The sequence below is a fragment of the Bubalus bubalis genome, chromosome 21 (assembly GCF_019923935.1).
Source record: "Bubalus bubalis isolate 160015118507 breed Murrah chromosome 21, NDDB_SH_1, whole genome shotgun sequence".
NCBI classification, from domain to species: domain Eukaryota; kingdom Metazoa; phylum Chordata; class Mammalia; order Artiodactyla; family Bovidae; genus Bubalus; species Bubalus bubalis.
In genome coordinates this window covers 12,616,929-12,627,501 of record NC_059177.1, presented here as the reverse complement: position 1 = coordinate 12,627,501, position 10,573 = coordinate 12,616,929, and the positions used below count along the sequence as shown (strand labels likewise).

General features: G+C 49.4%; 2 protein-coding genes across 13 annotated transcripts in view; both read right to left on the bottom strand.

The window, feature by feature from the left end:
* Positions 1-659: 659 nt before the first annotated feature.
* On the bottom strand, positions 660-6,630 carry LOC102396408 (acyl-coenzyme A thioesterase THEM4). 2 transcript variants are annotated; one of them, XM_006067355.4, is made up of 6 exons: positions 6,331-6,627; positions 5,188-5,386; positions 3,209-3,353; positions 2,089-2,199; positions 1,348-1,472; positions 660-880 (listed from the first exon to the last, which is right to left on the bottom strand). In XM_006067355.4, the coding sequence occupies exons 1-6, from the start codon at positions 6,598-6,600 to the stop codon at positions 858-860; spliced, it is 873 nt and encodes a 290-aa protein (XP_006067417.2). In that variant the 5' UTR covers positions 6,601-6,627; the 3' UTR covers positions 660-857. The 2 variants fall into 2 exon arrangements, with proteins under 2 accessions (XP_006067417.2, XP_044789404.2); XM_044933469.2 differs by lacking the exon at positions 1,348-1,472 and having other exon boundaries at positions 6,331-6,630.
* Positions 6,631-7,861: 1,231 nt separating this feature from the next.
* Positions 7,862-10,573, bottom strand: part of CCR8 (C-C motif chemokine receptor 8) — a 137,641-nt gene continuing 134,929 nt past the window's right edge. For all 11 annotated transcript variants that reach the window (XM_044933465.2, XM_044933466.2, XM_044933459.2 and 8 more), the window contains one exon: positions 7,862-9,821. In XM_044933465.2, coding sequence (XP_044789400.2) covers positions 8,732-9,790 — 1,059 coding nt within the window. In that variant the 5' untranslated portion in view covers positions 9,791-9,821 and the 3' untranslated portion in view covers positions 7,862-8,731. The remainder of the gene's footprint in view (positions 9,822-10,573) is intronic.

Here is a 10,573-nt window from a genome sequence, read left to right as displayed (position 1 = left end):
AGAGGCTATTCTTGGCCACTCTGAGAACGGGATAGAGGTGGGACCCAGAATGAAAGCCTGCTGCCCACTGCCCCACCCTCAGCAGGTACTGGCTTGGCTCTGGGCTCAGATAAAATGGGCTGGTTTTCAAGGATGGTTGGTGCCGGCCTGGGTTTTCCTCCTGTGTATCTGTTCCTGCTACACTCACAACTCTGGAGCCCAAAGTCCCCCCACCTCCTCAATCCTCCCCCCACATCTGAGAGGGTGCAGAGATACATATGATCATGTAAAAGGAGTATTACCCATCAGCGGATGAGTGAAGGTTTTAGGGAAGTACTTCATGGTAGAATTTAGAGGAGTGAATTAAAAAATGAAAGGAAAAAGCAAACAGAAAAAAAGAAAAGGAAAAATACCTGGTGAAAACCTTGTGTGTGACTTCAATTCAAAACAAGATCATTAATTAACATTGGGCAAGGCTCCCTTGACTTGTCTGTAGCCGGTGGAACATGACATTGCTTCTGTGACCTTACTCCCTTCTGCAGTTACACGTTGGGTCCCTCAAACCCAGTCTGGCCCTTTTTCTGTTTTCTGAGTTGGGTGTTAATGTCACACGATGCTTTCCAATCCCACAGACCATAGACATCTCTATGCAGAAAGAAATGCACGTATGTCCATTTGGATACATAATCTCCCTTTTCAAAATTTATTCATAACAAGTTCTGACAGCTGGAGGAGTTTTCACCATCCAAGGAGGAAAGGGCTGGAGTAAACACTGGCAGCTGGAGATGGGTGGAGAGACAGACTCTGCTCCAAAGGAAGCTTTGGTTTCCTGCCCTCTGGGCCAGGAGGAGATGAGCTTATGGTGCCTTGCACCTGTATCACTTCATTTGGAAGAAGATGGCTGGAATGGTGAAGAACACAGAGATAAGTGGCTCTCAGGTTTGGCTTTTGGGAAAAACTAGTTCAGGGAGACCTTTCCTGTCTGTCTGGAGCCAGAGCTGCTTCTGGAAATATCTAAATTCCCTCTGTTGTCAAAGCAATGAGCCTGCTTTTGCCTTCTGGAAGCCAGGAGGGGGCCAGGAGGGGAGATAGCATGCACACTCTGCTGCCACAGCCCCCTCCCCTCCATCCTCATAAGCCCCTTTCTGACTGGTAGTCTCCCAGGGAGGTGAGTGGGAGTGTTATGATGGCCTCTATCCTATAACTTATAGAGGCTCCTCTCCATGTGAGCATCCCGTCCAACCCCAAACACACACCTGTAAGAGTCTCCCAGGGCAGGTGTGCCCCCAGCAGTGGGGGCAGCCACCCTCTGTGCCTGTCACAAGGATGGGCACCAACAGCAGGAAGAAAGAATTCTCACAGCCTTACCAGAAGCTTCGGCAAAGAGGGTGGTCCTGTCACTGCTTTGGGCTTCGCAGGAGAGAAACACCTTTCTCCCTTCCATGCCAGTGATGTTTGCCTCCAGCCTCACCACTGAGCCGAGGGTGATCGGGCTAGGAGAGGGCAGTGGGGGCGAGTGGCTGGTAGCCTGGTCTCTTAGAAAGGTGGGGGATGACCCTACAGGGGTTGGAGGCTACCAGAGTCGGGGTCCCGGGCATCTACTCCAAGGGCCAAGATGTCAGGGCCTTTGTGTCTGTCGCCTGCTAGCTGTGTCTTTGCTTCAGCTTCTTCATTCGTCAAGCTGCAGACAATGGTACCAACCTCCCAGGATTATAGTAAAGATTGTACAAAATAATGTGTTTGAGTTTAACAACAAATTAATCACGTGTCAGGAATTATCATTTCAGTAGCAGCCCAATAATTATTTGTGGACTGAGTTAAATATTTACAGGCACACGGGTTGGCTTTCTTTAAATCAGAGGTGGCCAAAAGTAGTTTATCATTGTCCTGTGTAGTGTATTTTTATGTCGGAACACATAACCCATGGTCAAGCTCATCACCTTGAACTTGGATGAAAAGGGAGCATCTAACAAGTTTAGGTTGGTCCATGAGAAAAACAAAAGTAGAAACTCCTCTTTGTACTCAGGATTGCTCTTATCTTCCATCATAACACCTGGAATAACCCCATGTCAGCTTACTCCTAGCTGGAACCCAGGGAAGGAGACAGACCTCTTGAAGGTGATGGTCATGGTCCCGGTAAAGACTGCATTAGCGCTGCAGTAGGCCGTCATGAACAGCGTGGTGTCTATCATGGTCCCCAGCGCGCCACCATGGATTATCCTGCAGGGCCAGACAAGGGGAGAAAGGGAAGGAAAGAGTCACCGGGGATTCCACCCCACATGGCCAATTTCCGGTGAAGCGATGTGCTGAAGGGTTCCCTGCAATCCAGGAGCAAACCCTTCGATCGATCCATTTACAGCAGAGATGTGAGTGCAGAGCAGGTGCAGGGGAAGCAAACGCTGCTGTCTGAAGTGAGTCACACCAGCTTAGAAGAGAATGAACTGGAAGCAGGAGAAGCCCCAACCACAAATTCTGATGAACCTTGTATTCCCTTCTGGGTTGGTGTTGGGGGAACTAGAATAGTACCATGAAAAAAGCATGGGCTTCACAAGCAGAGCCCTCACTCTAAATCTCACGGTTCTAGCCATGTGACCTCAGTCACAGAATCACTTGGGCCATCTGCACCTTTATCTGTAAGAGAGGACTATCTCCTAGGAATTTTTGTGAGTATGAAATTAATACAGCCAAAGCTTCGTGTAAAGGGTCTGACATATACTAGCACCAAACAAGAATAGTCTTCCCCCTTCTCATTTCTAACTTCCCTTGCTTACTCCACTGCCATTTAGGAGGTTAAGGAAGTTCTTAACAGGGAGAGGCCACACCTTGGGTGGATCATTGAGGGACTGGCAGAGCCTCACTGCCCAGGGAGCCAGTAGAATAAGGCTGAGGTAACCAAGAATCTAGGGGTGGCTCAGTTGGTGGAGAATCCACCTGCCAATGCAGGAGACCCAGGTTCGATCCTTGGGTCAGGAAGATGTCCTGGAGTAGGAAATGACAACCCACTCCAGTATTCTTGCCTGGAAAATCCCATGGATGGAGGAGCCTGGCAGACTACTGTCTACAGGGTTGCAAGAGTTGGACACGACTTAGTGACTAAACTACCACCCACCAACCAAGAACCTGCTGAAGGCAACCAGGGACCCCCAGCTGGGCTCTCACCCACCACCTGCTCTTGGACCGAGATAAAGCCCATTTGAGCTGCTGGCTGGGACAAGCCTGCGTGCCTCACCCAGGCAGCCCCTCCAGGAGGGGCCCAGGCTGGAACAAGCAGACGCACTTCTTCTCAGAGTCATTGTGGAAGATGACATACTCAAAGCCGAGTCTCTCCATCTCTGTGATCCGGAGAAAGAGGCGGGCGTCTTCTACCCTTTGGACTGGAGGGAAGAATGGATTTGATAAGAAAGACCTCAGGCATAAGTCTGATCCTCAGGGCGGTGTGGTCTCTGGGGCAGAAAGCACCAGACCAGAGAAGGTCCCAGGAAACCCACAGCCCTCAGCTTCCCATGGGCACGCCACCCTGGGCATGGTCCCATTAACTTCTGACGGAGAAGAGCAGCTTCCAAGGGGAGGACGAGGTCAGCGGTGTGAGGGGCAGTGAGGAGCCAACTGCCTGTGAATTCAGGACACCACTGTTCCCATCAGCTGAATAACAAACGCTAATCCGAATGCATCGATTGTGGCGGATCTAGGAGTTAGCAGGCGACAGTCCTTTTTGTAGAACACGTGTATGTATCTCCTCTCACTGCCACAGGCCTGAACTTTCAGTGAGATTTGTTTATACTGTATGACTTCTGAGGGAAACGAGGATAATTTAGAGACCCTAATTAGAGGTTAAGCCTCCAATATCCAATACTTAAGGACTTCCCTGAAGTTCAAAGGGTAAAGAATCTGCCTGTGATGCAGGAGACCAGGGTTCGATCCGTGGGTCAGGAAGATCCTCTGCAGAAGGGAATGGCAATCCACTCCAGTATTCTTGCCTGGAGAATTCCTTGGACAGAGAAGCCTGACAGGCTATACAGATCATGGGTTTGCAAAGAGTTGGACACGACTGAACGACTAACACAGCTCATCCAATACTTACCAAACACCGTTTTTGCCAAGAATCTCAAAGCAGAATTTCTTTTCTCTCTCTCTCTCTCTCTCTTTTTTTTTTTTTTTTTTTTGGTAGAATGGCTTATGAGATCTTAGTTCCCTGACCAGGGATTGAACCCATGCCTTCGGCAGTGAAAAGGCAGAGTCCCAGTCACTGGGCCACCAGGGAATTCCCCTCAAAGAAGAATTCTGAATGACAGCTTAGGTATATAAAATTATATACTATAAACATAGTATATAAGTATGCTGCTAAGTCGCTTCAGTCGTGTCCGACTCTGGGCGACCCCAGAAGCAGCCCACCAGGCTCCTCCGTCCATGGGATTTGCCAGGCAAGAGTACTGGAGTGGGGTGCCATTGCCTTCTCCAGTATATGAGTATAGACTATAAATAAAAGACTTCCGGCTGGTTCCTCCTGTCTCTCGAACGCCATCTCTTCATCTCTTCATCTTTGGTTTTCCATCCGATGTCCTTCACTGACAGGTTCAAGAGCTCAGCTCAGCTGACCACTAGAGGGAGCACGAGTTCTGTCCCAAGCAGACTTTGGCTCCTGGCCCCAGATGTCAGCAAGATCCTGCCCCCTGTAGCATCACTGAGCTGCCAAAATTGGGTGCACCAGGGTGAAGGCGCTGGCCCTTAATCCCAGGCACTGCCTCTTCCCAATTCCTCACTGACATTGCACCTGTCTGGTCTACAGGAGATGGTGGGGCTGGCAGGTGTAAGGAGACGCCCTGGGTGACTGCAGACAGGGGTGGACAGAGCAACGACCCAGGAGCCAGGAATCCCTGACTCTAGTCCAGTCTCTACCAAAAATTCGCTTTGTTGCCTCTCCAGACCTCAGTTTTCTCACTTGTAAAATGAACGGGTTGAACTAGATGGCCTCCACGTTCCTTTTCTAGCCTGATAGTGTATGAATCTAGGATCACCATGTCCAGACTGCCTCATACCTGACTCTCAGGCTAATGCAGGCCACACGGGAGGTATGGGAACTGGGCTGGAGCATGGAGCTCCCCCAGGAAAATGCACACACAGAAGCAAAGTTTTGCCAACAATCCTGCACTCTCCAGAGCCCTCCTCCAGCCCAGGTGAAGCGCTCCTAATATAGGTGTGTGAACGTACCAGGGACAACTTTAGCGATCCTAGCAAGGTCCCCCTCTTTAAGGAACTGCCAGGAGTGACAGTAACCAGGAAGTCGCGTCCACGTCCCATCCACAGTCTTCTCCATGAGTTCATTGTACAGCCTCACCATGATGGGGCTCCAGCCAGAGTTTGGGAGGGAATAATCCTTTGAATCGGAATGGAGGTGACTTCTTGAGACCTGGGAAGTTCAAAAGGTAGCTGACTGTGTTTGCTCCGACAGGGCCAGCACAGCTGAAAGAAAACTTGGGGAGGGGGAAGACTCAGGCCCAGGACCCACGCAGCCAGAAGTGACCTTATGGAGTCGGGGGCGGGGGAATCAAGCCCAAGACCCAGGAGGCCAGAGGGGACCCTGAGGGGTGGGGGTTCAGACCTGTGGCCACAGCAGACTTGCTGGCACCAAAGAGGGCAGGGAAGATGCTGGTCACATTTTCTTACAATCCTCCAATCCCCCGAAGGTCCCTTTCTGTTCTGCTGATCTCCTCACCATGAGTAGGCCCCATCCAAGCACGGGAAACTCTCCCCTACCCCAGCCCCCATGAGGGGCATCCCGCCTCTGCTTTTCTTGCTTTCCTCCTTCCCTTCCACATTCTACCCCATCGTCTGGGGATTCCTCTCATCTCCTTAGGTGTCCAGGGACCCCCACCAGCGCCCAGTAGGTGTTCCTACTTATGAACAGGCATGAACTCCTTGTCTTCCTACTCCATCATCTTGACTCTTACCCACAATTTTCTTTTAGTTTCGCCTCTTTTTTGCCCAGAAAATGTTATGTTAAACAGTAACCACTGCTTTCCCTTGAGTCACCACTAATTAGATTTTCTTTCCCTGATTCTGCTCACTTGCTCACTGTGGGGCTCGGCAACCCCACTTAACCTTATGGGAAAGGTTCAGCAGGGTCAGTAAGGCTGGAGGGGCCTCCAGATATTGTCGCTAAGTTCCCAGTCTGAGGGTGCACCCCTCCATACAGGATGAAACGGCCAAGTGGCATAAGCATCTTCTAGGAATCAGGAGTCCTGGCTCCGAGTTCTCATCTGTCAAAGGATCCTAAGGTCTCTTGTAGCTCCCTCAATCTGAGACTCTGACCACACTCACAGCGGCCCATCTGGATACAATGTGGGTACTCACGGTGATGAGTGGGGCTGGTGCCCAGGCTGACCAGAGCATCCGGGGCTGGCCAGCCAGGGCTGGGAGAAGGCTTGCTGCCTGTCGGAGCCTTGCCAGCCACCTGAGACCTCTCTGCAGCATGATGTCCAACCGAGATGCGCCAGCTGAACCTTCTGCCAAAGGCAAGCCTTCCTCCTGGTAGTTGAGCACAGACCTGAGGCTCGGACTTAGCCAATCGGAGCCTGTGTGGGTCCTCTGAGGGCCAGGCCGTCCCACGTCCCTCTCCTGCATTAGGCCAAGCAGTGGGGAGCAGAACTAGAAAGGACGTTAGGCAATTGTGGGTTAGTAAGTTACACATGTATTTGATCTGGGGAGTTGCCAGGTGTATTTCTGGCTGCGTGCCTGGAACAACTGAGTCAATCAGAATGTTTTGCAGGCCAGGTTCCCAAGTGGACAAACAATGACCAGGAGCCAGAGTCGATAACCTCAGTCTCTGTGTGTAAGGACAGATGGCTTTGATACCTCACCCTGGTTCTTAACTATGTCTTGTTTCAGAGGCCAGTTCATTTATTCATCTGACAAATGTTAATTAGGCGCATACTATGTGCCAGGAACTGTTCCAGACTCTGGGGGCACAGGAGTGAATAAAACAGATGAAGTCGATGACCTCATGGGGTTTATGTACTAAGTAGGTAGTTAACAAGTAACGCTAATTGCTGCACTTTCTACCCCCAGCTGCTGTGCTACCTGTTTAACTGTTTTATCAATTTTAATACTTAATGAATGGCACCCCACTCCAGTGCTTTTGCCTAGAAAATCCCATGGGCGGAGCAGCCTGGTAGGCTGCAGTCCATGGGTCGCTAGAGTCAGACACGACTGAGCGACTTCACTTTCACTTTTCACTTTCATGCATTGGAGAAGGAAATGGCAACCCACTCCAGTGTTCTTGCCTGGAGAATCCCATGGATGGGGGAGCCTGGTGGGCTGCCGTCTGTGGGGTCGCACAGAGTCGGACACGACTGAAGCGACTTAGCAGCAGCAGCAGCAGCAATGTTATCTCATGTTGCTAAGTCACTTCAGTCGTGTCCGACTCCGTGCGATCCCATAGACGGCAGCCCACCAGGCTCCCCCATCCCTGGGATTCTCCAGGAAAGAGTACTGGAGTGGGTGCCATTGCCTTCTCCAATGTTATCTCATAAACAGCCCAAATTAAAAGTTCATCAATCGTCCCCAAACTGTCTTTCAGAGCATTCCCCCTCCACCAAGCCAGAATCCAATTTAAGATCATATATTTCAGTTAATTGTCATATCTTTAGCCTCCTTTAATCTGGAACAGTTTTTCAGCCTTTCCTTGACACATTCTTAACATACTGCACACACATATACCATATACCCGCAGGAATGAGCTCCCATTCTTTCCACCCTGCTTTAGGGGACTCCTGTTGCTCCCAGTGAGTGAACGGTAGGTGGCGTTAGAACACAGCTTCATAACCTTGCATAACCATCACAGAAATCAGAGGTATGCATTATTGCTATTGATACCTGCATGTACAAACAAAGACACTGACGCACAGAACAGTTAAAGTACCTCGCCCAAAACTGCACAGCTAGTAAAATGTTATATGCTGTGTATTTTTATTATAGTAATAACAAACTTTTATGTGTACGAAGATATTTGTAGGCTGTAGGTGGGACATCGGGTAGGTCTATGGAGCAGGCAAGACAGAAAGCACCATCATCACCATCTTCAACCTTATCTTACACGTGTCTGCCTTGACATGCAGAGATGCTACCTCAGGCCAGCTTGTAAGTGAGGAGCAGGATCCAGGACAGGAAATCCAAGGTGTCCCTTGCAATGTCCTGAGCAAGGCCAGCATGGTTCAAGATCTGAGGCACTTCCCACGTCACAAGTGTTGCGAGTCAGTATCTCTCATGAACACAGATACAAAAATCCCAAGAGAATCCAATTGTTTATTGTTAAAATGATCATAAACATGAGGTCATTTTTTCTAGGGAAAACATGAGTTGATTTAAAATAAGAAAACCTATCAACATAGTTCACGAAATTAACAGAATAATGGAGAAAAACTACATGATCACCTCAATAGATAAGGAGAAAGCATTTGATAAAATTTAAGCTGGTATTTGATAAAGATACTCCAAAACCTAGGGGAGGAAAATCCCTATAGCTAACACAATGAAACATATGGACTATTTTTAGAAAATAGTGGCAGATTCTTTGAAAGTTGAGAGGGTTGACTTGCAATAGTAGTAATTCACTGAATATCATGAAAGAAGTCTTGTGTCTGTAGCCAGCTTTGTAAGAGTCTCCCTTCAATGTAGCCTCCAACTCCAGTGTGAATCATTTCTGTTTCAAGAAGGTGGGTGATGGAGGCCGAGGGATGCTCTGCCCTGCACAGACTCACAGAATGTAGTCTATGGTGGAGGAGCGAGTGGAGTGCTGATTTGAGGATGATTTTTCCAAGACCTCCCTAGAGACCTGTCTCCCTATGTAGATGAAGGTGTGGCTGCAACTCTTCCGAAATAGTTCTGATAGGTGTTTCTTGAATTTCTCACCCATGAACGCATAGATAATAGGGTTCACGCAGCAGTGGGTGAAGGAAATGGTTTCTGTGACATGCGTGGCGTGGGTCAGCTGCTGGCTCATGACACATCCATCCAGGACGTGCATGTCATGCAGGGAAGTGAGGAAGAGGACCGTGTTGAAAGGGACCCAGAAAAGTAGGGAGGCAACCACCACGATGAGCACGAGCTTAATGGCCTTGGTCTTGTTGTGGTTCTGGCAGTTCTTCAGCTGGTGCAGGATGCGGATATAGCAGAACATCAGGATGCTGAATGGGATCAGCAGGCCTAAGATGTTCACTTCAAAGTGGATGAAGATCTTCCACTTCAGCGTCTGCTGATTGTAATAGGAGTAACACTGCAGGACGCCATTTTCGGAGGCCACTTGGTAAAACACTAGTAACGGGCTGGTGGCCACCAGGGCAGTCAGCCACACCACCAGACTCAGGGCTGTGCCCATGCTGATTGTCCTTACTTTCAAGGCATATACGGCATGGACAACCGCCAGGTACCTGTCCATACTCATGAGGGTTATAAAGAACATGCTGCTGAAGAAGCCGATGTAATAAAAGCCAGAGACCACCTTGCACATTATGGTCCCGAATACCCACTGGTCCAGTTGATAGTGGGTCTGAAAGGGGAAGGAGAAGACAAAAAGCAGGTCAGACAGGGCCAGGTTCAAGAGGTATACGTCCGTGACACTCCTCAGTTTCTTGCAGGCGACAAGGACTAGGATGACCAGGCTGTTGCCCAGAAGACCAAATACAAACAGGATGCAGTAGAAGATGGCAAGAAGCAGCTTGCTCTCTCTCCCCTCCCCATCGCAGGGGCTCGAGTAGATGTCAGGATAGTAGAAGTCAGTTGCTGTTGTCAAATTGGGCTCAGGTGTGTAATCCATCAAGGCAGGAGGAAGCCAGCCACAGAGGCACCTAAGAGACATTCATTTCTTAGTGATATTTTTTATTTAAAAATACGGACTGAATTGTGCCCCACCGCTCCCCACCAAGTACATATGTTGAAGCCCTAAAGCCCTGTTATGGACTAAATGTGCCCTTCCAAACTTTGTGTGTTGAAACCTTACCCCCATTGTGATGGTATCAGGAGGTGGAGCCTTTGGAAAGTGATCGAATTAAGTGAGGTCAGGAGGGTGCAGGGCTTCCCAGGTGGGGCCAGTATAAAGAACCCGCCAGCTAATACAGGTAGATGTAAGAGACACAGGTTTGATCCCTGGGTTGGGAAGATCCTCTGGAGGAGGGCATGGCAACCCACTCCAGTATTCTTGCCTGGAGAATCCTTTGGACAGAGGAGCCTGGTGAGCTACAGTCCATGGGGTTGCAAAGAGTCAGACACAACTGAAGCAACTTATCACGCACACACGCCTGAGGGCTCCACCCTCATGGGATGAAAGCCCTTATGAGAAGAACAGGAGAGCTTGCTTCCTTTCTCTGCTCTCGAGCGTGTGAGGCTACAGTGAGAATTTGGCAGTTAGCAACCTGGAAGAGGGCTGTCACTAGAACCTGACTGCTTGGGTACCTTGATCTTGCATTTCGCAGACTCTAGAAGTGTGATAAATAAATTTTGTTGTTGTCAGCCACCCAGTCTATGGCATTCTGTTTACAGGAGCCCAAACTGACCAAGACACCCCCAGCGTCACTCAACTTGGAGACAGTCCAATAACGAG